General features: G+C 43.6%; 1 protein-coding gene across 1 annotated transcript; it reads right to left on the bottom strand.

Moving 5' to 3' along the window:
- Positions 1-1068: 1068 nt before the first annotated feature.
- LOC137039774 (uncharacterized) lies at positions 1069-10290 on the bottom strand. Its single transcript, XM_067415049.1, has 4 exons — positions 10154-10290; positions 9302-9585; positions 4596-5428; positions 1069-1283 (listed from the first exon to the last, which is right to left on the bottom strand). Exons 1-4 carry the CDS (start codon positions 10288-10290, stop codon positions 1281-1283), a joined length of 1257 nt encoding a protein of 418 aa, XP_067271150.1. The 3' UTR covers positions 1069-1280.
- Between the last annotated feature and the right edge of the window lie 16934 nt (positions 10291-27224).

Here is a 27224-nt window from a genome sequence, read left to right as displayed (position 1 = left end):
CCCTTTCAAAGCCTACAGCAAACGGCCGGTTTGGACTACACCCCTGCACTTCCTGGCAGGAATGACGTCACTAGAACCGTTTGTTGACTAACCCTCCGCCCACAAGAACACACAAAATAGGGGGCGTGGTCTTGTTGCTCTCCCACGTGGCGCGCATTCATCGCTTGCATCTCCCCGTTATGGTAAGAGGCGGGACCTTTCCGGGCAAAGTGCGCTAAGCTGCTGTCCAATCACAACACGGGAAGCGCTGGCCCAATCAGAACTCGTTACGTGTTTCTGAAGGAGGGACTTCATAGAACAAGGAAATCATCAGGCCGTTTTTAGGACAGAGGAAACAGCGGTGTACAGATAAGTAAATTGTGTGAAAAATAGTTTTTTTACACGCGAAACATGAACTCATGTTATTATTGCACACTGTAAACATAATCAAAGCTTTGAAAACACGCGAAGAACGAGACCTTTAAAACGAAGAACAGTTACTTCAATGAGGTAATATGTTCTCAGAAAAGTCATACACTCTAAAAACTGCTGGGTTAAAAACAACCCAAGTTGGGTTGAAAATGGACAAACCCCGAAATTGGGTTGTTTGAATGGGTCCATTCAATGAGTTCAAACAACCCAATTTCTGGGTTTGTCCATTTTCAACCCAACTTGGGTTGTTTTTAACCCAGCAGTTTTTAGAGTGTAACAGCGTAAACAGTTTGAATTCTCAGTTTGAAAGTCACCTTAAATTTGTCTTTTTTTATCTTCTTGAACATGTGGAAAAAATACTGTGTGTTTTTTATATTAAAGGTGGCAAAAAGCACATTTGCAACGCACCCTGAAGAATATGAATACACTCTAAAAAATGCTGGGTTAAAAACAACCCAAGTTGGGTTGAAAATGGACAAAACCAGAAATTGGGTTGTTTGCATGGGTCCATTCACTGGCTTCGAACAACCCAATTTCTGGGTTTGTCCATTTTCAACCCAACTTGGTTTGTTTTAAACCCAGCATTTTTAAGGGTGTATAGAGGTGAATGTGATTGTAACAAGTTCGATATAGTGAGGAAGGAAGAGGACACGGGGGTCGGCAGGACTGTTGATGCTCTTTTATTCTTAATAACTCAAATCAATAAACGTGCACGCTTCAGCGTGTGTTTGTCTCTGTGTATGCTCAGTTTCGCTTCCGGGTCACGCACTTCCGGCTTCCGGATATCTCAGGGTCTCGGCATCAACAGTCCGACTCTCTCTCTCCTCGGTCTCCGGTTCCGCTGGTGTTTTATCCCGTCTCCGCGCTCATTACTAGAACAAGAGACAGGTGTTATTAATCTGCGTCCAACCCACTCACTTACCGCTCGTCCCGAGGCCCTCTCTCCCGCTGCAGACCTCGCTGAACCACGCCCCCCTTGCCACATACCCCCACCGCCCGACTCAGGCCGGGGAGCCGTCCGGCCTGCAGCCCCCCCCCCCCCCATTTCTGGAGAGGAAATCGGCCACAGCCATCTGAGCACCCGGCCTGTGGACCACCTTGAACTTAAACGGCTGAAGAGCCAGATACCAACGGGTGATCCGCGCGTTGGTATCCTTCATGCGGTGGAGCCATTGGAGAGGAGCGTGGTCCGAACAGAGAGTGAACTCCCGCCCCAGGAGGTAGTAGCGGAGGGTGAGAACGGCCCATCTGATGGCCAAACACTCCTTTTCTATGGTGCTGTACCTAGCTTCTCTCTTAGAGAGCTTACGGCTAATGTACAGCACCGGCCGCTCTCCCCCCTCCACCTCCTGGGCCAGGACTGCGCCCAGCCCCCTGTCCGACGCGTCAGTCTGCAACAAGAAAGGGAGAGAAAAGTCAGGGGAGTGTAACAGCGGCCCGCCACATAGGGCAGCCTTTACTTGGGTAAAAGCCTGTTGACACGGCTCCGTCCACTGGACCGTATCTGGTAGCCCCTTTTTAGTAAGATCAGTCAAGGGGCTGGTGAGGTCCGAATAATTTGGTATAAACCGTCTATAATATCCCGCCAGCCCCAAGAACTGTCTTACCTCCTTTTTGGTCTTGGGCCTCGGACAGGTTGCAATGGCGGCAGTCTTATCAATTTGAGGACGCACCTGTCCATGACCCAAGTGGAAGCCCAGATACCTTACTTCCACCCGCCCAATCGCACACTTCTTCGGATTGGCCGTGAGCCCCGCTCTCCTCAGCGACCTCAGGACCGCCCTCACATGCTGCATATGCCGCTGCCAGTCGTGACTATAGATCACTATGTCATCTAGGTACGCCGCAGCATATGCAGCATGGGGACGCAAAATCCTATCCATGAGTCGCTGGAAGGTCGCGGGTGCCCCGAACAAGCCGAAAGGAAGCGTGACGAATTGGTGTAATCCGAACGGCGTGGTGAAAGCTGTTTTTTCTTTGGACAATGGAGACAAGGGGATCTGCCAATAGCCCTTTGTTAAGTCCAGTGTCGAATAAAATCGAGCCGAGCCTAACCGATCAAGCAACTCGTCAACCCGTGGCATTGGATACGCGTCGAACTTCGACACAGCGTTCACCTTGCGGTAGTCCACACAGAACCTGACCGAGCCGTCCGTTTTGGGGACCAAAACTATCGGGCTCGCCCAGTCACTGTTGGACTCCTCGATTACTCCCATGTCGAGCATTGCGCCTAATTCGTCCTGAACTACTTTTTTCTTGTGTTCAGGCAAGCGGTACGGCCGGCTGCGAACTACCACGCCCGGCTCGGTCTCGATATGGTGCTGAATCAAGTCGGTACGTCCCGGTAGGGGCGAGAACACGTCGGCGAACTCCGCCTGCAATTTCGACAAATCAGCGAGTTGTAACGGTGAGAGGTGATCTCCCCCAGGGGCCAGCGCGACTGATTGCGCTTTAACGCTCGCCTCTGGCCCGAGATCATCCTCTCCCCCGATCACCGTTGCCAACAACACCGATTCCACCTCATTCCATTTTTTCAGCAGATTAAGGTGGTATATTTGACGTGCCCCGTTCCTATCGGATCGTATCACTTCATAATCGAGCTCTCCTATCTGTCGTGCGACCTCAAACGGCCCCTGCCACTTCGACATTAATTTTGAGCTCGAGGTTGGGAGTAGAACGAGCACTTTCTCTCCCGGTGTGAATTTGCGCAGTTTAGTACCCCTGTTATATGACCGGCTCTGGCGGTCCTGGGCTTGTAACAAATTCTCCCTAGATAGCCGCCCCAATGTGTGGAGTTTTGTTCGCAAGTCCATGACGTACTGAATTTCGTTTTTGGCCAACGACGGCCCCTCCTCCCAAGTTTCTCGTAGGACGTCCAGCACCCCCCGTGGCTGACGCCCGTAGAGAAGCTCGAAGGGGGAAAACCCCGTGGAGGCTTGCGGGACCTCGCGCACAGCAAATAAGAGGGGTTCTAACCACCGATCCCAATTCTTGGCGTCTTCTTGTACGAATTTACGGATCATGGATTTAAGAGTGCGATTAAATCGTTCGACCAACCCGTCTGTTTGTGGGTGATAGACGCTGGTTCGAATGGATTTAATGCCCAATAATCCATACAATTCGCTTAACGTGCGTGACATAAACGCCGTGCCTTGATCAGTGAGGATTTCTTTCGGAATCCCCACCCGGGAGATTAAACGAAACAGTGCGTCCGCAACACTCTTCGCCAAGATGTTGCGGAGAGCCACTGCTTCCGGGTATCGTGTTGCGTAGTCCACGATAACTAGCGCAAAACGATGCCCGCGTGCGGATCGTTCTAATGGCCCGATGAGGTCCATCGCAATTCTCTCGAAGGGGACCTGCATTAATGGAAGGGGGCGCAATGGCGCTTTTGGGGCGGCCAGTGGGTTCACCAACTGACATTCAGGACAAGACGCGCACCACCTGCGCACATTGTCATAAATGCCTGGCCAAAAGAATCGGGTCATTAAACGATTCAGCGTGGCCGCCTGTCCCAGGTGGCCCGCCATCGGGTTAGAATGAGCCGCCTGAAAAAGCATTTCCCGGCGGCTCTTTGGTACTAACAATTGGGTTGTATCCATTTTTGACTGAGCGTCTTGGGTCACTCGATACAACCTATCCTTAATTATGGCAAAATAAGGATACGTGACGGGCAATGCGGGTTGAAGGGGCTGACCGTCGATGGTGCGGACCTGTTGAAACGCATGTTTTAGCGTCTCGTCTTGAGACTGCTCCAGAGGGAAGTCATCGCGGTCCGAGAGAATCAGTCTCTCGACCCCGCTCGATTCCTCTGAAGCTGTTCCCAAGGGCCCCGTATCAGCCTCGCCAACCTGCACTCGCACCGCCCCGTTCCTAGCCTTGTTTCCCCAAGCGGCATCCGCGCACAACGATCCCAATAACGCCGAAAAGGCGGGCCAATTCGTCCCCAGAATTAGCGGATGCCGGAGGTGGGGACTAACCGCCACCTCAACACTATGCTTTTTCCCCCTAAACTGTATCGTGACTGGGACAACCGGATATTCCACCACATCCCCGTGCACACACCGCACCTTAACCACGCGGCTTGTATCCAACGCCCCAGGCTGAATCAGGCTTTGATGGATCGAGGTTTGGTTACATCCTGAATCCACCAAGGCCTGATATGTACCCCCCTTGATACTTACAGGAATTTGGTACTCTCCTGCTTGATCGGGGGTGGTCCGCTGGACGTCCGGGATCCGGATCATTGTTCCGATGTCCATCATCGGACATCGGTCCACAAAATGATCCGGATCACCGCACCGCCAGCAGGCCAGCCCAGGCCTACCCGCCGCCCCGGCGGCGGGGAGTGGGTTGGAGGCTGAGCGCGGATAGGGGGCGGAACCGGATCCATAGTCACTACCCGTCCCCAGCGGCCCCGCCCCCCTGGGCGGGACCCGCGAACTCCCAGACGGTCCAGGGCCCATCCCACCCCGGCCTCTGGGGGGAACGCGAGGAGGGCCTGGAGGGCGGGACCTGGGGAGAGGGACAGGTCGAGAGAGAGAGAGAGAAGGGGGAGAGAGAGAGGGAGAAGTTAGTGGGGGTGCGCCGACCCCCGGGCACGCCACCAGGTGGTCCTCCGCCAAATTGATGGCCGTCTCCAGCGACGTGGGCCGGTGGCACTGGACCCACTCGGCGGTCTTCCTGGGGAGCCGAGTGATGAACTGCTCCAGCACCACCAGATCGACGACATGGTCCACGTCGCTGCCGCCGGCCAGCAGCCATCTGCGGCACTCGTCCCGGAGCTGTTGGGCCAAGGCGAAGGGTCGACCGGACTCGCCCCACTCCAGGGAGCGGAAACGCTGGCGGTGCTGTTCTGGGGTCCGGCCGACCCGCTGAAGAATGGCCCGCTTCAGGTCATCGTAGTCCAGGAGGTTCGCAACCGGTAGATGTTGCGCGGCCGCCTGGGCTTCGCCGGATAACAGTGGGATGAGGCGCACCGGCCACTGTGCCCGGGGCCACCCGCAGGCCTCCGCGGCTTTTTGGAAGAGATCCACGAAGGCCTCGGGATCATCTTCCGGCCCCATCTTCTGCAGGGGCACGTGCACCGGTGCGCTGGCCCGCCCAGCGGCCTCGGCGCGAACCTCCCGGTCCATCCAGCTCCGGAACTGCTCGCGGTCCTCTTGCTGGCCTTGGACTATGGCCGCGAAGCGGCGCTCCTGTTCAGTCCGAAGGTCCAGCAACGCCGTGTGATGTTCCTGGTGGAGGGCCGCGAGCGATGTTATGATCTCCGCAAATGGCGAGGCGGAGGGCGTTGTCATGGCGGCGGCTCTGTCCTGCTTCCTTCCCGGGTTTCGGCACCAGTGTAACAAGTTCGATATAGTGAGGAAGGAAGAGGACACGGGGGTCGGCAGGACTGTTGATGCTCTTTTATTCTTAATAACTCAAATCAATAAACGTGCACGCTTCAGCGTGTGTTTGTCTCTGTGTATGCTCAGTTTCGCTTCCGGGTCACGCACTTCCGGCTTCCGGATATCTCAGGGTCTCGGCATCAACAGTCCGACTCTCTCTCTCCTCGGTCTCCGGTTCCGCTGGTGTTTTATCCCGTCTCCGCGCTCATTACTAGAACAAGAGACAGGTGTTATTAATCTGCGTCCAACCCACTCACTTACCGCTCGTCCCGAGGCCCTCTCCCGCTGCAGACCTCGCTGAACCACGCCCCCCTTGCCACAGTGATTTTTACGAGGATGATGTTTCCTGAATCAACATCGTCCTGAAAAAAACATCCTTAACTAATCAAACTTTAGGGTTAGGTTTGGGGCAACTGGTTTAGGCTTGGGCCAACGTTTGAGGTATAGTTTCTCTGTTTCACAGTAAAGATAGTTATCGCTGAAACCAATACTGCCAATACTGCTCCTGTATCTTCTGCTTGGGTTTTAGTGGATATAGTTCCCTTTTCATATAATTTTCCTATAATTTACATACACACAGATGATGATTCAGATTCAGCAACTGCAGACTATAACTCAAGCAATAGATCATGACACTAATAATAATAATAATAAAAACAATATTAATAATGACAGAGTCAAAGTTTGATTCCCAGACAGACGGGATAAGTTGTCCTTCTGGTTAAATGATCTCATGTTTTGTCAGTGAATATATAGATTTAAATAGAAATATGATCTGGCCTATTCATAAGCTATTTGAACTAAAATAATATAATATATAGTATAATATGAAATAATATAGTCTGGAATTTTAAGGAATTTGCCTTACAAATATGCTCATGCAAATGTTAAATAATAATAATAGTCATAATAATAATAAATGAGACAGAAAAATACACAATGATTTGTTTTGTAATTGAAATGTTATCCAGGGTTGATGTTCTTGTCCTGTTGCACTGATTGCTCTTATCATGACAGGACCTCATAAACCCAACTGCAAGGTTTATATTTCTCTTCTTTTTGAGATATTCTTTTGTTTTGTATTATAGCATTTTTTTGTTGTTGTAGTATATGGCTGAAATGCTTTGATGTTTATTGTCATCATACTGTTTCTGGTTTGACCTGATGCCATAATCTGATGCGTTTCATTAACTAAGGAGTGTTGTTGATGTGGAAACTCAGAGCACCTGATCTTTTGCATATGCAAACATGAGAAGAGCTCAATCCCACGTGTGATCTGGTGCTGAGATACAGCTGGGCCCTTAGAGGCCTTTATAACTCAAACACACACCAAACACCGGCTTGAGCACCTGCCTCTTTGCCCCTTGATGCCCAAAGTGCCCTTTTTGTCAAGGCAAGGCAAGGCAAAAAAAAACCTATTATATTTATATATATATATATATATATATATATATATATATATATATATATATATATATATATATATATATATATATATATATATAATCAAAGGCCCTTTTGTGAAGACCTGCCCAATCTAACTATTAGTAAAATTAAATAAATTAAACAATAAATTTATTCACATTATGATGACCTTTCACCCGATGACCTCATCTTTCACGCCGCTCGTGCGCGCCACTGGAGAGAGTGGACTGAGAAGCGGATTCTTCAATACAGTTAGTGTTGTTCTCAGCGAAGTGTTTGTTTAGTTAGTTATTTGTTATCATTTTACAAGAACGACGTGGAGAGAGCATGGAGCTGTTGATTATATATCGCTGTTTCCTGTATGTGTATTGTAGAAGTAAAGTTAACTTTAGTTTGCTGTTTGAGGGAGAAAAGTTTAAAAGAGTTACACAGTCTTGTCTTTGTTATTTTACTAAAAACTATTTATACTTTAACCTATTATTTTTATTCTAGTATTTATTTAAAAAACACTGGTAAAGGCTTATACTGATTTTTCATCATCTGAATTAGCCTATATCTGTTTTTATTATCATTAAAAATATAACGTTATATAAATTCAGAACAGGTTTCAATCATGTTCATGTCAATAATGTTCATCACAGAGAAAAGTGTAGCTTTAATTAAAATTCCTCTGTATTTAATTTATTTGTGCAGTTTAAAAAGGTGCTACTATTACGTTTTCTTTCTAAAAAGCCACCGGTAAATATAACATTTATTATAATGGGTTTATATAAAGATTGTTTTAAGTTCACTTAAATTAAGTGTTTTTTTTTAAAGCCTAATAAATATTGAAATTGGTAGCTTTCATTCATACTGTAACATCAAAGTGCAGAGTACATGAGATAAGGCCCAAGTAGATGAAAATACTCAGGTTATGAATATGAAGGAGTTTTTATGCATGTTTATTACAACTGTCATTAAGTGTCATTCGCTAAATTGTCATTTTTAATGCAAAGATGACATTATGTGAGATGTGTTTGTTATGACAACTTTAAATTTTAAAGTTTGTCACTATCACTAACAAAGACATCTCACATAATGTCATCTTTGCATTAAAAATGACATAATTGAGCGAACGACACTTAATGACAGTTGTTATAAACATACATAAAAACTCCTTCATATTCATGACGTGTCATGTCATGATTATGAATGTCATGTCAGTCTGATGCACACCCCTTCAAGTAAAGTGTTACCACTTGTTTTAATGTCTATAGTCTCAGATATATTCCAAAAGTATCAGCAGCAACAACAGCAAAGAGAGCAAACCCACTAAAGGATTTATTTAGGAATTTAAGATTAAGATTTTACCAGAAAAGTTTTTAGAAGTTATTGTTAAAAATCTTGTATAATATTGTTTTTTTTGTGTTTTTTTTTTTTTTTGGCTTGGTTTTTATTTTTATTGCATAAATGTAACATAAATGCAAATGTAATAAATGTTTTTGCCATGAAAATAGCCACAGATACTGACATGATGTTAAATAAAACTATTCTGTACTGTACGTAACGGGCAACGTTGATTTTGAATAATGACCATGTCCTACCTACAGTTTACTACAACAGCTGTTCTTTACTATTACTACTGTATAACAGAATCATAAATATAACAGTTTCTAATCCCAGAGTTATTAATAGGTGGAAAGATTTATTTTATTTTTATTTTTTTTACTTTTAAATTTTTTTTTTAACTTTTGACCTTTTAAAGGTTTCTTATCAAAACTGCATCACAGCATTTGCTGCCATATCAATACAAAAACATCTGTATTGAAACGCGTATCAGAAAGGAATATGTGACAATATATTGCTGTATTGATATTTTGAGCACAGCCTGATTAAAAGCCTTGTTCCATGTGCCCCTTTTAAACTTTGAGCACCTGCTCCTCCAACTGTCTCTGCACGGCCCTGGGGAATAGTACCTATTGCAAACGAGACTGGACAGTGATTTAGTGCATGTGTGTGACTTTTTTGCTCCTGGGAGAGGTTGCGCTGTGAGTCTGTGATGTGGGAGCCTGGCATGTCTTGACATTACTTGGTACCCGTGAGCGTTCCTCCGGACCGTATCCCTCCCAGTCCACCAGATACTCTAGAAGACCAAGATTCCTTCACCTCGTACGTAGTGCCATCTTCCTCGATGAGTGGGAGGGGGGTTTCCTCAGCAAAGCCAGGCTCTGTGGAGGGAGAAACAGAGGGATAGTGAGGTTTGAGTAGGGACACGTGGAAAGTGGGGTGAATTCTGAACTCAGGTGGGAGCTGAAGCTGATAGGTGACTGGGTTGATCTGCTTCACAATGGTATAGGGGCCAATGAATTTACGATATCCTCTGGAATTCCGTAGTATCTGAAAATCACATTAAACATGAGTTCAGCAGTTTCCATGGCTGTTGGCAGGCCCTTCAGGGGAATTAGACGACATGACTTGGAGAATCTGTCTACTAAAACTAGGATGCATGTATAGCCATCGGACATGGGTAGATCCGTTGTAAAATCTACTCCTAGGTTTGACCATGGCCGATTAGGAACGGGCAGAGGAAGGAGCTTACCGGCAGGGAGGTGCCGGGGACTCTTGGAGATGGCACACTCCCGACACCCTCTCACGTACCTTCTTACATCCGCCACTATGTTGGGCCACCAGAAGCGGTCGCGTGGCCAGTGCCCAATAATGTGTGAACAGAGTGAATCAGTGACTCACGGAGTGCGCCGTGTCCGTGGGATGTATTGTGACCCTGGTGGGCAACCCGGCAGAGTGTTGCTGGAGACAATGAAGGAGGGAAGATCTTCTCAGGCAAGATTGGTTCAGACCTCTCTGGAAGTTCCTCTGCAGCGTGAAGGCGCGAGAGGGCATCCGCCTTCACATTCTAGGACCCGAGGCGATAGGAAATAAAGTTAAACCTTGTGAAGAAGAGAGCCCACCAGGCTTGACGAGGGTTGAGTTGCTTGGCATCTCTCAGGTACTCGAGGTTCTTGTGGTCAGTCAAGACTAGGAACGGATGTTGGGATCCCTTCAACCAATGCCTCCACTCCTCCATGGCGAGCTTGATGGCTAGTAGCTCTCTATTTCCGATTTCATAATTTACCTTCGCCGGGTTGAACTTCTGGGAGAAGAAGGCTCATGGATGGAGTCGACTGGGCGTCCCCTGCTGTTGGGACAACACCGCTACCGCTCCGGGCTTGGTGGGATCAGGATGAACTAGGAGGGGAGCGGTGGTGAACGCTTCTTTCAGGTCCTGAAAGGCCTTCGTGGCCGCGGGGTTCCAGGACAGAGACTGGGGCTTACTGCGTAGGAGATGAGTGAGTGGACTGGAGATGATACTGTAGTTCTGGATGAATCTTCTGTAGAAATTGGCAAAACCTAGGAATCTCTGGAGTTCTTTGATGGTGGAGGGAATTGGCCAGTTTCTGATGGCATTCACCTTTCCCTCGTCCATCCGGATGCCACTGCGATCGATGTGATAACCAAGGAACTGCACTGAGGGCTGGTGGAAGGAGTAATTCTCGGCCTTTAGGTACAGATGGATCTCCCTCAGGCGTTGCAGGACCTCCGCAATGTGGTGGCGATGGTCGGGCTTCGGGAGTAAATCAAGATGTCATCGATGTATACCAGGACGGACTTGTGGAAGAACTCCCGGAGCACCTCATGGATGAAGTCCTGAAATACGGAGGAGGCGTTGGCCAGGCCATAGGGCATGACCAGACATTCATAGTGGGCAGTGGGTTTCACGAAGGCGGTCTTCCATTTCTTCCCCTCATGTATTCGGATGAGGTTGTACACGCTGTGGAGGTCCAACTTGGTGAACACTGTGGCACCACGGAGATGTTCCAGTTAGGTTGGGACGAGAGGAAGGGGCTTACGGAATTGGACGGTAATCTTGTTCAAGGCACGGTAGTCGATGCAGGGCCACAAGCCTCTGTCCTTCTTGGCCACGAAGAAAAAGCTAGATACAGCAGGGGATATGGACGGTCGGATGTAACCTTGGTCAAGTGCTTCCTGGATGTAATCTTCCATGGCCTTCTCCTCCGGCAGGGAGAGGGGATAGCTCTTCCCCTTGGTCACTGGCTCAGTCGGAAGCAGATCAATCGCGCAGTCCCATGGCCGATGTGGAGGCAACTTGGAAGCCCGGTGAGGGCAGAACACATCACTAAAGGAGGTGTGTAGGATGGAATCTCCACAGACCGCTGCTTGATGAACCTCTCAATGGAAGTGGCAAACACAGGAATCTTGCTGGAACGAGACATGGACGGGCCAGGAAGAGCAGAGAGATAACTGGTGAAGCAGCTATTGCCCCACTTTAGGATCTCACCGGACTTCCAAAAGATGACGGAGTTATGCTGCTCCAGCCATGGGCGCCCTAAAATCACGTCAGCAGTGGATTCCTCCAAAACCAGTAGATGAATCTGTTCAACATGCAATATGCCAACTTGTAGTTGGGACCGGCAATGGAGCGAACCTGCCTTCGACTCAATGGTCTCCCTGTTCCCTGGTCTCCCTGATGGGTAGATCACACTCACCAAAGGATGAGGAGGACGAGTTGGACACTTGGCGATATAGGGATCAGGAGATCCACAATACAAACACAATCCGTTCCCTAGCCATTTCTGCCATTCCGCTGGTGTAAGATGGGTGTTGTCTAGTTGCATGGGCTCGGAGAGACTGGTTCTGGAGGGTTGGTGGATTCTGGTCGAAGGAGGGACTGGAAGCTCATGGACTGGCCCTGGTGCTCTTCGAGACACGGCTGCATACGAGTGGCGAAGCGGATGGATAACTGGATGAAGTGTTTGAGCCCAATGGTGTCCTCGTATGCAGCAAGATGCAACCGCACACGGGGCCCAATCCTTGACGATAGAAACGACTGCTCGTTCCATCCACTAGCGGCGGCCAGGGTCCAAAACTGCAAGGCATACTCATTTACAGACATATTATTTTGCTTCAAGTGATACAATTGCTCACCCACTGACGCATCCCAGGCAGGTTTTCCCAACACATCCTTGAAGTGGGCCATGAAGCTGAACTTGGATTGTAAAATCGGATTATTCTGTGCATACAAAGTTTCCACCCAACGTAAGGCCTTGCCATTCAGCTGAGAAAAAGTAAACGCTACCTGGGATCGATTGTCAGGATATAGTTGCGGTTGCATCTCCAGCACCAGTGAGCATTGCAGAAGAATCCATTGCAGTCCTCCGCCGAACCAGAGAAGGGCGCTGGCTTGGCCATGGGACTGGCGTACAGAGGTGATGAGGAAGAGGTGCTGGTGGATGTGGAAGTGATCGCCGGTGGGGGTGATGGTGGAGCGGAGGGTAGCGCACGGTGAACGGCATCCACCAGTTCTTGAAAAGGGTCTTTGTGGCTCATACTGGTGCTCGCAGTTGTGGTCCGGTCTTCTGTTATGGTACAGAGCTACGGAGACAAGATGGGAAGTGAATCAGGTTTATTGAGCACCCAGTAGATATGCAACTTGACTGAATAGAGATGTGCTGGTGATGGGTCTTGGTTTGATTTCTCAGGGTGCACTTGGAGATTGACGAAGGAGGCTTCTGGAGAGGAACACAGAACACACAAACGCTGGACACAGGAGATCACTGGAGACTTGGAAGAAGACGCTGCAGAAGGGTAAGTATCATCAAGCGAGTCCTTAAGGTAAGCAGCAGGGAATAGTACCTATTGCAAATGAGACCAGACAGTGACCGTGTTTGTGACTTTTGTGCTCCTGGTAATTGTGGTGATGATTGGCTGCAGGTGTGTGTGATCAGTACTCAGGTGAGAGTGTGCACTGTGAGTCTGTGACGTGGGAGCCTGGCATGTCTGTGACAGATTGGTGTTGCGTCATGACGTAGATGTGACGGCATACCAGGAAGCTATAAAGGGGAGACTGGCGCATAGTGGCGTCAGTTATCGCTCTTCAGCATAGCGCTCTGTGTGAATTGAATTGTCTGTCTATTTATTGTTGTTTATCCAAAAAGACATATATATATATAGTGAGAAAATGGCGACAAGTGAGTTCAGACGATGTGTATCTCCGTGTCCCCGTTTCATGTCGGGAGCGGACACACATTTGTTGTGTGTGCAGTGCCTAGACATTCAGCATGCTAGGGTGGCTCTCGAGGGAGCCGCCTGTGAGCATTGCGAAAAGCTGACGCTGAGGGTGCTTCGCTCGCGGCTGGCCATTTTTAATGACGGCAGTCAGTCCCGTGAGCCCTGTGGTTCTGGGCCCGCAGCCGGTGAGGCAGCCCGGCGTCGCAGATCATGGGGCTCACAACTGGATTTGTCAGCGGAGATTGAGACTGCCGAGGCACTTTCTCAATCATCCGCGACAGTTCAGATGGTCTCCCTCCCCACGCATAAGCCCGCGCAGCGGCATCTTCCCCCAGGGTGGGTGGCCTGATGCTCACGCTCTCTGGTTCTAAGGAGCCTGATGAGTTTGACATCAAGTTTGGCCCAGTGGAAGTAGATCTGTTTGTCACTGTGGTTCTCCCTTACGCATCCAGCCCCGCTGGGGTTGGATGCCATGGTGCAGACGTGGCCGAGGCTGCGTTGGTATGCATTCCCCCGATCACTCTGCTCCCAGGGGTCCTGGAGAAAGTCCGGCAACAAGGAGTCAGTCTTCTTCTGGTGGCTCCTCATTGGCCGATCGAGTATGTTCCTCTGATATAATAGCTCTGCTGGTGGGTCCTCCTATTGCAGGCGTAGGGCACAATATTTCACCCCCGGCCAGAAATGTGGAACCTTTGGGTCTGGCCTCTGAGGGGGCCAGGTACCAAGAGGCTAAACTGCCAGCAGATGTTATAGAGACCTTACTAAGTTCCAGGGCTCTGTCTACGAGGAGATTGAACAGCCTCAAGTGGAATGTTTTCGCTACTTGGTGTAGAGAGCTTGAGGTGGATCCAGTTAACTGCCCAGTGGCTTCAGTGCTGGAGTTCCGCCAAAATTGTTTCTCTGCAGGGCTTACCTCCTCCACACTCAAGGTGTACGTGGCTGCTATTGGAGCTTTCCATGCTCCATTAAGTGATGGGCCCTTGGGTAGGCACCAATTGGTTGTACGGTTCCTCAGTGGGGCACAGAGGATGAGGCCTGTAGCCCATACCAGAGTTCCTACATGAGATCTGGCAGTGGTGCTCAAAGGGTTGGTTGAGGCCCCCTTCGAGCCACTGGATTCGGTAGAACCTAAGAACCTGACCCTAAAAGTGGCATTTCTCTTGGCAATCACTTCTCTGAGGAGAGTAGGGGATCTCCGGGCCTTGGCAGTGACACCAATGTGCCTAAGGTGCCTTCTAGTGTGGTCAGGTCCTTGGTTCTTCAGGCATTTCATCCCCCACCCCACGTGACGGCGGAAGAGGGGAGACTTTTCCTCTTGTCAGGGCCCTGAGGATATATTTGTAAAGGTCAGCTCAGTGGAGGAAGTCAGTTAGTGTGTTTTGGCTCGCCCCAAGAAAGGGATGCCTGCATTTACCCCTACAATTAGTAATTGGATCAGGTGCGCAATCTGCCTTCACCTATAGCCGTGAGGGCCCATTCCACCAGGGGCATGGCCTCCTCGGTTGGCCCTTCTCTCTGGAGTCCCTATGCAGGGACACCTGCAAAGCGGCTGGATGGGCCACTCAGCACACATTTATAAGATTCTACAGCTTACACCTCCCTGCTACACATGGCGCCAGGGTGCTTCAGTCCTAATAGTGCCTGGGTTACAGCTTCACAATAGGGCAGGCGTACCCTTGGTGTGACCTAGTGGGTACTCGTTCCCCAAATTCGTCGTTCCGACGCAGTGCGACGTTCCCTCGATATAGGGAATATCTCGGGTTATTTATATAACCCATGTTCCCTGAGAGGGAACGAGCACTGCGTCTTGTCGCCACACCGCATATCGCCTGAGAGCGCTTGCTTCATCGCGATAATTGACACTACTATGCGCCGGTCTCCCCTTTATAGATTCCGGGTATGCCATCACCTCTACGTCATGACGCAACACCAATCAGGATTGGACTAGTTTCATTCATTCTTCAGATGAGTTAGTTCACCTTAAACCATTTGAAGAAACCGATTGCCTTAAATAATTTAAGTTTATTAACTCAAACAATTTAAGCATACACAAATATTTGATTTGTGTCCAAGTAACTCAGTAACTTATTGTTAAAATAACTCAAATGTTGCATCTCTCCAAACTTATTAAAAAATGTGTTAATCTAGTTTATCTGTTTTAAGTAAGACCAACTTAAATCCTTCTTCTTTACATAAATGTTACCACTTAAGTTTCATTTACTCAGTTTATTTCCACTAAAGCAACATTTTTTTTATTATGTATTAGTTGTTACAACTTTAAACTCTGTTGTGACTACTCAATTCATTTGAGGAAATCGATTGCCTTAAACAATTTAAGTGGCATTAACACAATATAAACACACATTTGACACAACTTAAACTATTTATTTAGTTGGATGCTGAATAACATATCAATGTTAAAACATCAATGTACACAGTTTTAAAAGAAAGTGTTTGTTAGAAACACTATGAAATTAAGAAAAGATAATAAAATAAAAACAAAATTATATTTAAGACCCACTTAAAATCAAAACAAAATTAAATGTATAACTAATATTATTCCCATGTGGTAATACAGAGTGTGATGGCAATGAATTAAATTAATTAAAGCCAAATAAATTAAAGCATTTTTTTGAATAATATGAAATAACTAATAGAAATGACAAAAGTCCATATACTTGAACTTAAATTTAAAGAGTGTTTTTTGTTAGAAACACTTTGAAATTAAGACGATAAAAATAAAATTATAATTAAGACTCACCTAAAAATAGAAAATAAATTAAATATATATATATAACTAATGCCCATGTTTCTCACTTCACCTAGTAGAAAGTAGAAAGCCAACCAACCCAGCTGTAATTATGTACACAAGTATCTGTTGCAACACAGAAATCTAAACAGAAACATTTTTGGATTGCAAGCAAAAAAGATATTTTCAGAACACTACTGACCTTCTACAGAAGAACGTTAACACATTTACTCTATAGCTCATTTCTCAAGGCTTGTAACTTAGGTTTGAGCTGCTTTCTTCCATCATAAAGGTTTAAGAGGATAACCTGGATGAACTCAAAGAAGCCACTTAGCTTCTCAGGGTAGCTCAAATGAAGAGCATAGATCATTCCAAACAAAATCACCAATGAATCAGTCCAAGATCTGTAAGACATTACAGCCTGATCCTCATGGACAATTGACACATGGTGACTTTCAAAGGGAACTCCAGTAGGCACATCCTCTTCATTCACCACTGCCAGCAGAGCAACTGCTCCATCCTTGATTGACTCCAACTCATCCTGAAAAGGGAATACAAGTTCAGTTTGTGGGAGTGTAATTGTACAAATCATTAAGCTTGCAAAAAGCCTAAAGGTGTAAAAGAAAACATCATTATTACACCACTGATTTCAGATTTTTACAGATAAGGTTTTCTATTCTTTAACTGCTTCAAGACATTATCAAGGCTACCCTGATTTTATGTTCATTTTGTTGACCAGGTTCTGCACGGCCAACAGAATGAACAAATCACTCTCTGAGACAACTTGGTACTCCCGAGTCAAATTAAAGATTCGTTCAAATGGAAGCATGAGCTCTTGGACGTGATTGTGTTCAAGAGGAAAATACGATATAAATACTGTTAGTTTTCTCACACAAACCACTCCTAGGCCATCAATGTGTACTTACGATGGGGAATCGTTTAATTTGGACTTCTCTGTGCATGCTCTTTAAGACAGTTACTATATACCAGCATTATATGACTGACAGACAACAGCGGTTTGACCTAAAAGTATAATAATTATATAGAGAGAGAATGCCATGGGCTGTTCCTACATTGACTGTTTATTGTCTCTATGATTTACTCATATTTTGATATGATTTTGATATATAAGAAATATCTTAAATTATATATTTAGGTCTTGTTTATCACTTAGATATAATAGACATTCAAAATACTATTTTGTATTTTACACGCCTTTTATTGACATATGCATTTGATTTTATCATGTCCTCAGTGCAAAGTAATCAACTTCCACAAGAACTATAAACCATGATCATCTTCTAAATTTAATTAATGCACTGGCTAGATTTATTATAGTCATTAAAAATCCACAAGGATTTAATAAATCATGGCCACGAAAGAAAGTCGTATTAATTAATAAAACTAGCACACAAATTCTTAATTTGTGTGAATTAATTCATAGTTAGCAGCTCTCACTTTGGCTATGTATATGTAGTTTCATTAAAAATGTTATAGAAATAAAACTTAATTGAATATCGGTACTCACAGTCTGATAGGTGTCCATCATCCATCGTCATTTAGTGTTTTGGTAATCCAATTCGGTAGGTGGTGCTGTCAAAAAAAACTAGGGTCCTAGAACTGCGGTCTTAGAACTAGAGTCCTGAAACTGCAGCCTCCAGTTGTGCCGGAATACCCTTCTCACGGCAGCAGTGCAGGTGGTCGGCATTGCGAGCAACAGATAGAAAATGTCTCGTGTTCTCTTCTTCTACTTCTTCTTGGCTGTTGGCATCCAGTTTATTGGTGCACGTGTTCTCTTTTCGGTGCTGCATGCTCAAAGACAGCAATGTCCATATTAAAGGAATACTACACTTTTTTTTTTTTTTGAAAAAGGCTAATTTTACATCTCCCCCAGAGTTAAACAGTTGAGTTTTACAGTTTTTGAATCCATTCAGCCAATCTCCGGGTCTTTAGAAGAATATATATATATATAGCTATATGTTTTTTTTTCCTACTATGGAAGTCAATGGGACCAGAAACATAAAGTTTCATAGGGTCCAAAAAAATAAGCGAAACATTCTCACATGTGAGAAGCTGTAACATAAAATGTTTGTAATTTTTATTTGTAAATACTTACACATCTAGACTACTAAATCAAATCGTTATGTTTTGGGGCTTAAGAATTATTGGTATTATAATTGACATTCTTTAGTTTTCTTGGGCACAATATGATGATTTTTAAACATAAAAGACTTGCAGTTTTAGAGTGATTTGTGGAGCGCACTGCATAGATCAGTATATTGTTCAGATGCTCTGTTATATAGGAAACGGTTGACAGAGCGTCAGTGACGTGTGATTTCATTTGAAATGTGAATATAATAATATAAGTATTCTGCGGTGTCACTTCGTCGCCAGGGGTCCGCTTGCAATGTGAGTAGTGCTGTAGCTATGGCCCTGCTTTACACACTCTTCTAATAATAATAATTCATTACATTTATATAGTGCTTTTCTAGACACCCAAAGCGCTTTACATATAGAAGGGGGGAATCTCCTCAGCCACCACCAATGTGCAGCATCCACCTGGATGATGCGACGGCAGACATTTTTGCGCCAGAACGCCCACCGCACACCAGCTGATTTCAGTTGATTTCTGATTTTTTCTTACTTTTTCTATCTGAGGCAGTGGCAGCAAAAATGGAAGCACAGGCCTCCTCCTCTGACTTAATGTTTAGCGCTAAAGCTTCGATAATTCATTTACATTAAAGGGATAGTTCACTTTAAAATGAAAATTGTGTCATCCTTTACTCGCCTTCAAGTTGTTTCAAACCTGTATGAATTTTTTCCTTCAGCTGAACACAATGGAAGATATTTTGAAGAATGTCAGTAACAAAACAGTTAACTGAAGCCATTGACTTTCATAGTAGGAAAAAAAATACTATGTAATACTATGTACTATGTAAAAATACTATGTATACTATTTAAAATACAATGGCTATCCCTTTAAGATTAGACATGTTTTACAACAAGCTATAGTCATGTACCAAATGCTTTATCATTATTATCAGCTTATACATTTTGATTCATAATGTGCTCAACCTCATGAGTGGATGAATCCACGTCGTGTCTGTCTGCCCTAAGATGGCTTGAGTTCCTTTTTTTCCACCAAGCTACAATGAAACCTATAACTATAACTGCAGACACAATGCCAATGATCAAAGGTGATGATGTCCCCTCACTGTCTGGTTCTGTTCCTCCTTGGTTTTCTTGTTCAGGGGATATGGTTCCTTTTTCTGCTGATGATTCTGCAATAAGAAAGTATAACGAGAAACATTACAGACCCATCTATACTACCCCAGCATTTAGACTGAAACATCACTAGTGAACTTAGATTTTAAAGCAAATACTTTAAGAAATTAAAACTTAATGCAGTAATCCAGTAGTTTCACACACCGTTGATGATCAGCTGTACAGTAGTTTGTTCATTTAAGGGTGTGATGAGGCAGATGTATTGTCCCGCATCAGTGTGAGTGAGATCCTTGAGTTTGATGGAGAAGTTTCCTCGCTCATGCTCCTCTGGAAAAGTTTCTATTCTGTTCTTGTACTCTGCATCCTGGTCCTCTTGTGAATTACTTCTGGGAATTATATCATACACAATCTTGCCGTCATTGTATCTCCAGTGAACATTAATATCTTGAAGTTTAAGATAATGTTCAGTTGAAGAACACGGCAGGACAACAGAACCTCCAATGACAGCCTCTACTGAGACCTGCAGAGACACTGAAACAACAGAAACTGTAAATGTAACTTTAACATCATCAGGCACAGACATGACATGCAATATACATTAAAAAGAGAAAGAGAAACATGTACAAATAGATAAAAAAAACTGCTGTACAGTATTTCTATAAAATACACTTATACTAGTGATACCATGGTGAGGATTGTTATCAAACGGCACTAAACCCAGGATTTACTAGCAGCATAACAAGGCTCTTCTGGGAGTCATTCAGGCGACAAATAAATTTGTAGATGAGTCTCAACAACGCCTGAATGATACTGACCCCTGCATTATAAAACAGGACACTTCCACTAGAGCACCTGGGTTTGTTGAGCAGTATCCTCATACAGTCATTATAAACAACCTTAAGCTTCTGCATATTTGCCTTTTTAAACTTAGTCCATAAAGAAGCGCATACAAAGGAGTGCAATATGCTTTAAACAGGCTAAATTTGACGTCATCCGTGCACATGTGGAATATTTTTACCAGCGTGTTAGCTTGGGCATATAATATGAGAAAGCTGCCTGTATATACAGTATCGGCATCATCGGATAACTGATCTGTAACGTAATGACCCAGATATTTCATTTTATTACAGACACTCATCACTTGTCCTGACAGATAAAAGTCTGGAAAACAAAGGTCTTTGTCCACTTGTTTTAAATAGGCGCCCTCTAGCGGACGGAAAAATTACACAGTGCAGCTTTAACACAGTTAAATACACAGTTATAGTGTTGCTGCCACAGCTCAGCAATACTATCAGCTCCAGATGACACATGGAAGCAATGTGTTGGCCCTGTTCAGAGCTCTCATCCCCTTCCAAAAGTCATGGACATCCTTACCCCTAATTTTCTCAGCCATTGAGTTTGCTCTCATAGCCTGTTCATGTTTACCAATGTAATGGATGGCATATTTGAGTCTAGTGCTGGTAAGCTTTTTATACTCAAGGATCTGGACATTTTTTAGGTTTGCCTGCACCCATACCTTATTTGCAGAGGTGGAAGGAGTAACAAAATATTCTACTCAAGTAAAAGTACTGTTACTTCAATGAAATTTTACTTAAGTACAAGTAAAATTACTGGTCAAAAAATGTACTCAAGTAAAAGTAAAAATTATCTCATTTAAAATGTACTCAGAGTAAAAGTTACTTAGTTACTTTTTTTTAACAGTGGGGGTGGGGGACCCCTGTAGGGTTGTGATGGAAGGAGATTTTCACGATATGACAACTATTTTAAATAACATCACGGTATTAAACAAGTATTTAATAAATAAACTGTACCTATTATTAAATTATGGTTATTATCACTAGTTAAAATGATGTTAAATTAATGAAGATGATTCAGGTTTTTTTTTTGGGGGGGGGGGGGGGTGAACAAATGCTTTAACAAACTTAAAACCATTTGTTTGTTTTGTTTATTAAAATTTCAATAAAACATGCCTAATAAACTAAATTCAATAAATGATTATGAATTAGATTAACTACTTATTTTTATCATTAATTCGTTAAAATGTTTAAGAATAACAGAGTCCATATGTAGTAGATGGAGCAGAGCATTCAGAGACAGAACAAGCAGATCATATATTCATATAGTAATGTTTTGTGCTTTATTATTCACAGACCATGTCGCAATTTGATTTATTCTAGGCCAGTGTTTCCCAACCTTTTTCCAGTCATGGCTAGGGTTGCCACCTTCAATAGAGAAAAATAAGGGAGGCCTGCCGCAGCGATGGCCACACCCCTTGGGGCCATGATGGTGTGCCAGTTCAGTGGTCGTATATCATAACTTAAAACATGTTTTCATAATTTGTATATATATTAAGATTGATACCAATGGACATTATAATAGGATATCTGCTATTGAAATCAGTGTGAACAGATGCACTCAGTATAACACACAGCTATGACAATAAAAAACAAACTCAGGTGCTGTAACCTAGAGGGGAGTAGATAAGAAATTGCTAATTAACTCGAGTAATTTTATAGTGAATTTTGAAAGATTTTGACTAAAATATTTCTCATTGTTTGCAGTAACACCATCCAAACAGTGAAACCACACCTAAATAACTGTAAATGATATAATATCTACAATCATTTCTTATTTTAATAAAACACTTAACAACATTTTTATTTTTGGTAAGTTAAGTAAATATATTTATGTATTTTACGTTTTTATATAGTCTATTGTTAATTCTATAGTATTGGATGATGCAATTATTTAAATTTGTTAAGCATAACAAATAGTTGTTTATTTTATTCCTAAAGGGTCCTATTTTGATTTTATATATATAAAGTAATGCTTGTGTCTGACTGTACAACTTAACCTTAATAAACAAATCATACCATAACATCATTCATGTAGCCTACATTATTAACATTATTTCTTAAAGCAGCACTAGGTAACTTTTCAACCTTAATAATATATTTTTTAAGACTCTTGTGATGATACATCGACTTACAATAGGTTGAATGACACGTCTGCCATAGCCTGATGGGGTCTGTATCGTTTTTAATCGTACTTTTAAACTTCGGGTTTCGGTTAGTAACCCGAGAACAAAAAGAACTACAAAATTCGACTGCTTTACGGCATATACGTCACTTCCACCAACACCCACACTTCCTTAAATTCGGACGTGCGAGCCCAACTTTTTTTCGTCGGATAATATAGTCATGTCCGAAGCAGCAGAGACAAATAAGAAAGAAAAGGTTTTGTTGGAGGAAAGCAATAAGAGGAAACGAAAAAGTGATGTGATTAAAGGCAGGACGAGGATCAACATTGGACCAGCGTTTGCTCGTCGGCGTGAGCTGAAGGAGGCGTGCCCGACCGACGCTGTTATGGTGATTACCTACCACTCAAACATTGAATTGAAGTATCATATAGATTCTGTAAAACGGTAACCAATAGACTACTATAATGACACTGGCTTGTAAACGTGAGCATCGTGATTATTTGGCGTTTGAAAAAAATAAAACCCATGAAATTATTTGTATTATGACCTGTATTTGGATATTTGGACCTGCCTCCGCCATCGTTTCAAATGGATTCTGCCCATATAGAAAATAACCGGCGAGGCGGGGGTCCCCTCCTCTTCTGACTCTGATTGGCCGTGATTCACGGTCCGTGAACCTAAAACAAACCAATCAAACAAACCAACGACAGCAGCGACCCAATTAGGGGCAGAATAGGACCTGTCGTCACACAATGGACCTATGTAAAATACGGGACAAATCATTTTTCCTGAAAATACGGGACGATTCCGTATTTCACGGGAAGGGTGGCAACCCTAGTTGCATGTGGTTCAAATAATGATTGTGTTGGAGAAATGGCACCCCTAGGGGTGCGCAGATTTACCACCGGAGGTTTGCCAGAGAATGTTTGTAATGGCAGAAAATTGTCTTTTTTCTATTTTCTATTATCTTTTTCTATTATCTAACTTGGATAAAATTCACATGTCAGAGTATTATTGATAAATACAAATTTCACATTACAAGCTGTAGTAAATTGCGTTTAAAAGAAAAGTGTGTTTTTTTTCACTGAGCCCATTCTCTGCAGTCCGAGCGCGATTCACTACAAGCTCACTCTCGCTCAGGTTAAATAATTAACACCATCACCGCTTACAGTACATGTGTTTTATTGAACTAAACACATTACAATCGGCTAAAACTAATACGCAGGTTACTTTTCTGAACACCAGCGCTCTCGAGTCCGTGTTTCTCTCACTGTTTACGTGAATCGCGGCACAGTTCGGCGCAGACACACAATACCGGCAGTTCAATGGGGACCGCACAGCTCTTAAAGGGGCCACACTACTGTATATTCCTACTCGTGGAATATGGACCTCCTCCAGGTATGGTGTGGTAGCTAAACTAAGCATTTCATATTTGGCAGCTGTTTTAGGATTAAAATGTTAAACTACCGATAAATATAATGAGGCAAACTAATAAACCTTTGTTTAATTTATAATGTGATTTAATGTGATGATTAACTATACTGTTAATGTGAGAGGACAAGAAACATTAATGAATATGTTTTCTTCAGATAAAAAAATATTCTAACTATAAATGTATCCTATGTTTTGTTGAATGCTTTAGCAGGGAAGAGACAGGGCAAAATAAGGAGTGATGGAGATGAGGAGAGAGCAGGAATTGACAAATAATTTACTGCCCGCTGACTTAGTTTTAAAGCTATTTCTCATAATTTTTTTGGCTTTCAAATGTCTTAAAATGCTCATATGTAGATCAGAAAATTAAAAAAAAAACTATATCGGGGGAGCATGCCCCCGAACCCCCCTAACTCTATGCTGTATATATTACAACTGAAATGTTGATTTTTTTTTTCTTATATACAGGGGATATTTGTATTTAGTTATTGCTATTAAAAATTTGATGTTTAACCGAAATAAGGTGGTGGGGGTGCTTGACAGGTATCAAACATTAGAAAGGGGTGCGTCGTGCGTGCTACAAAATGTTTAGGAACCATTGCCCTAGAGCAAAACATGACAGTCTGCAGAGATTTTCTTTTCTGGCTAGACCACCTCTAATTGCCTTATAATTGTTGTGTATCAAAAAACATTTTTATATTTTCTTCACTACTTCATTGTATGAATGTATATGCAACTATATATTGTTAAAATAAAAGACTGAATCACTTAACTTGTTATTATTTTATGGGCATGTCAACATTCTTTTGGTAATGGGTAAGATTGTATGAAAAGACATTTAAGAATCATTTAAGAATATATATATATATATATATATATATATATATATATATATATATATATATATATATATATATATATATATATATATATATATGTAGGAAGTATAATTTTTCCTAGATCCTGCTTAGGTAAAAAAGTTTCTTGCAGACATACGAAGTTAAATTTTTGTAGCAGGTTATCCACAATCATACATCGAACCTTATCTCCAGCAGTGTATCAAAACTGATTTCTTGTTCATGAAGATGAAATGATCAAACTTTATTTTGAAAAAAATAAATAAAAATGGCACACAGTAACTTATTTTAATTCCAATATTAGTTACTTGTGAACCTTGAGTGGAAACCTCTGAGCCATTTATTAATGAGTTACAAACATTAATAACCTGTGAAAGTGAACCTTAAAGGGATCCCATGGTGTTGAGACTTGTATGGCTTAATATAACATAAATGATGTCTCTTACTGAAATATGTAGTAGAAAACCCATGAAAGGTCTACGTTATTTAAAAAATCCATTTTATATTTGGACCATGGGCGGCGCCATTTTGTTTGCGTTCTAGGTTGATGACGTAGAATGGTTGCAATCCTCAATCAGCTGGCGTTACCCGTAGCTATTTTTATCACAGCGCAACTCGAAAATTGTTTCAGAGTTAAACAAAACCAAATAATTTCTTTGTAATTATACTTAAAACACACTCAAACATAAATGTGCACACAAACTCTCTCTCTTACAGACTCACACACACACCAACAGATCGGCGTGAACACACACAAACGCACTGCGTGCACGCATACATTACCCACATTCAATATTCCCTGTGTTGATATCATAGATAGACTGTTGATATGCAGTAGATTAACTGTAATGCCTAAAGTGACCAGCAGAGGGAACTATCTAGGTAGGACGATGGGATAGGGGAACGTGAGGAAGAGAAGCAGGATGTTTTGGTTATGATGTTGGTTCGTGCATTAAAGCGGGGGGTGAAAAGCTGTTTCATGCATACTGAGCTTTTTACACTGTTAAAGACTTGGATTCCCATCCTAAACATAGTCAAAGTTTCAAAAACTAATGTTGGACGTTTGATGGAGTATTTCTGTGTCAAAAATACTCCTTCCGGTTTCTCACAAGTTTCGGCGAGTTTTTTTCGAGTATGGGTCTACTTGACGTTAAATAGAGCAGAAGGTCCTTGTATGGGCCGTACGGGCTCTTCTCCCGGTAGGGTGCGCGCGCGCGTGACTAGAGCGAGAGAGGAAATGCACGCCCATAAACACTCGATCAGGTGCAGATCCAGTCATCCGTGAACACTTATGTTGGTTATAGTCTGTGCTGCGCTCCACTTTATTCCTATGGGTGACGTCAAGCGACTTCAACGCTTCAGCACAGCATTCCGGGAAGGCAACGCTGCATTTGAACCGATTTGAACGCAGAAAAGACGGGAAGCTTCACAACATCGCTTCAGTCGCGTCGCAAAGTGGATCTCCACGGTCACTGCTGTCAGGACTTCACCAAATCATACCAAAGAAGTGTGTTTTTGACGGAGCGGTCCCAGCGATAAAGGTTCGGTCCTGCTTTGGAAGCAGCCGGTGAGTAAAACTGCTTCAAATGTCTGTGCTGTTGGCTATCGTCGCGTGAGTAAACATCAGTGAACGACACGATCGCGTGCTTCGTCATTCAAATGTGCTAACGTTACTCCATTGTTGTTCTATGTATAACGTTACACTAGTCTGATGTGCAAAACCGTTTGCTTGCTACTGCTAAGATTTAGTCGCAAACAATAGTCCATAAACCGAATCATGTCCTCATAAACTCACACAAATGTTGACAGGCCACTAAATACAGTACATACCACAGTGACGGACGTCCTGCTGTTGCTGTTTCTCCTGTTCAATTTATTTCAGCCTCTGAATCTGATTCTGGATCGATAGCCATGAGTTTCTCCACGCTTGAGGTCGTCACCGCTTTGTGCGCATTCGTTATTCTTTAGCTCCGCCCACACGATATGCCTCCAGCCGCTCGGTTTTTTCCGGAAAGACTCGGTACAGCCCATATTTCTTTTATAAATATAATAAAACTAAAGACTTTTCGGAGATATGAAGGATGCAATACTACTCTATAGGTACTCAAGATTGACATGAGATTGACTGAAACTGAGTTTTCAGTAATTTAAAACCTCAATCTTTAAACTTTCATCTTTAAGACACATTCCCTACTTTTGTTCACTAATACAACTTGGGGTGTAAGGGGTGAATGAAGACGAGTGCGTGAAGTCGGACAGCTGTTTGTAAATCGGCTGTACAGTTGTTATTGCGGTGCAACGTGAGACTGAATGAGTGAACTCGAACATGTCCACTGGTGTCGGACACCACTACAAATGGCCGTCCCTGCCCTATTTCAGTGTATAGGGGGTCGATTTCAGATTCAGCCTCTGTCGTAGAGACTGAGCAGCCCAACATCTCGATTGAGACAGCTATCAGTGTGTGTGTGCGCCTGCCGATCTGTTTGTGACTTTGCGTAGGTGAGTTTGTGTGCACATGTATGTTTGAGTGTGTTTTAAGTACAATTACAAAGCAATTCATTGGTTTTGTTTAACTCTAAAAACTATTTTCGAGTTTCGTTTTGGTAAAAATAGCTACGGGTAGCGCCAGCTGATTGCCGAGTGCAACCACTCTACGTCATCAACCTAGAACGCAAACAAAATGGCGCCGC

Source organism: Pseudorasbora parva, chromosome 14, assembly GCF_024679245.1.
Source record: "Pseudorasbora parva isolate DD20220531a chromosome 14, ASM2467924v1, whole genome shotgun sequence".
Taxonomy (NCBI): domain Eukaryota; kingdom Metazoa; phylum Chordata; class Actinopteri; order Cypriniformes; family Gobionidae; genus Pseudorasbora; species Pseudorasbora parva.
Note: the sequence above shows the minus strand (reverse complement) of the source record. Positions and strands in the feature narration are given on the sequence as shown.

Coding starts and splice junctions, on each gene's coding strand:
- LOC137039774 (XM_067415049.1), bottom strand. CDS start 10,290: ATGGAGGAGTGGAGGCATTGGTTGAAGGGATCCCAACATCCGTTCCTA. Junction 9,586..10,153: donor TGGGCTCTCTTCTTCACAAG/GTTTAACTTTAT, acceptor ACGGAATTCCAG/AGGATATCGTAAATTCATTG. Junction 5,429..9,301: donor GTCCGGAGGAACGCTCACGG/GTACCAAGTAAT, acceptor TCTTCCAAAAAG/CCGCGGAGGCCTGCGGGTGG.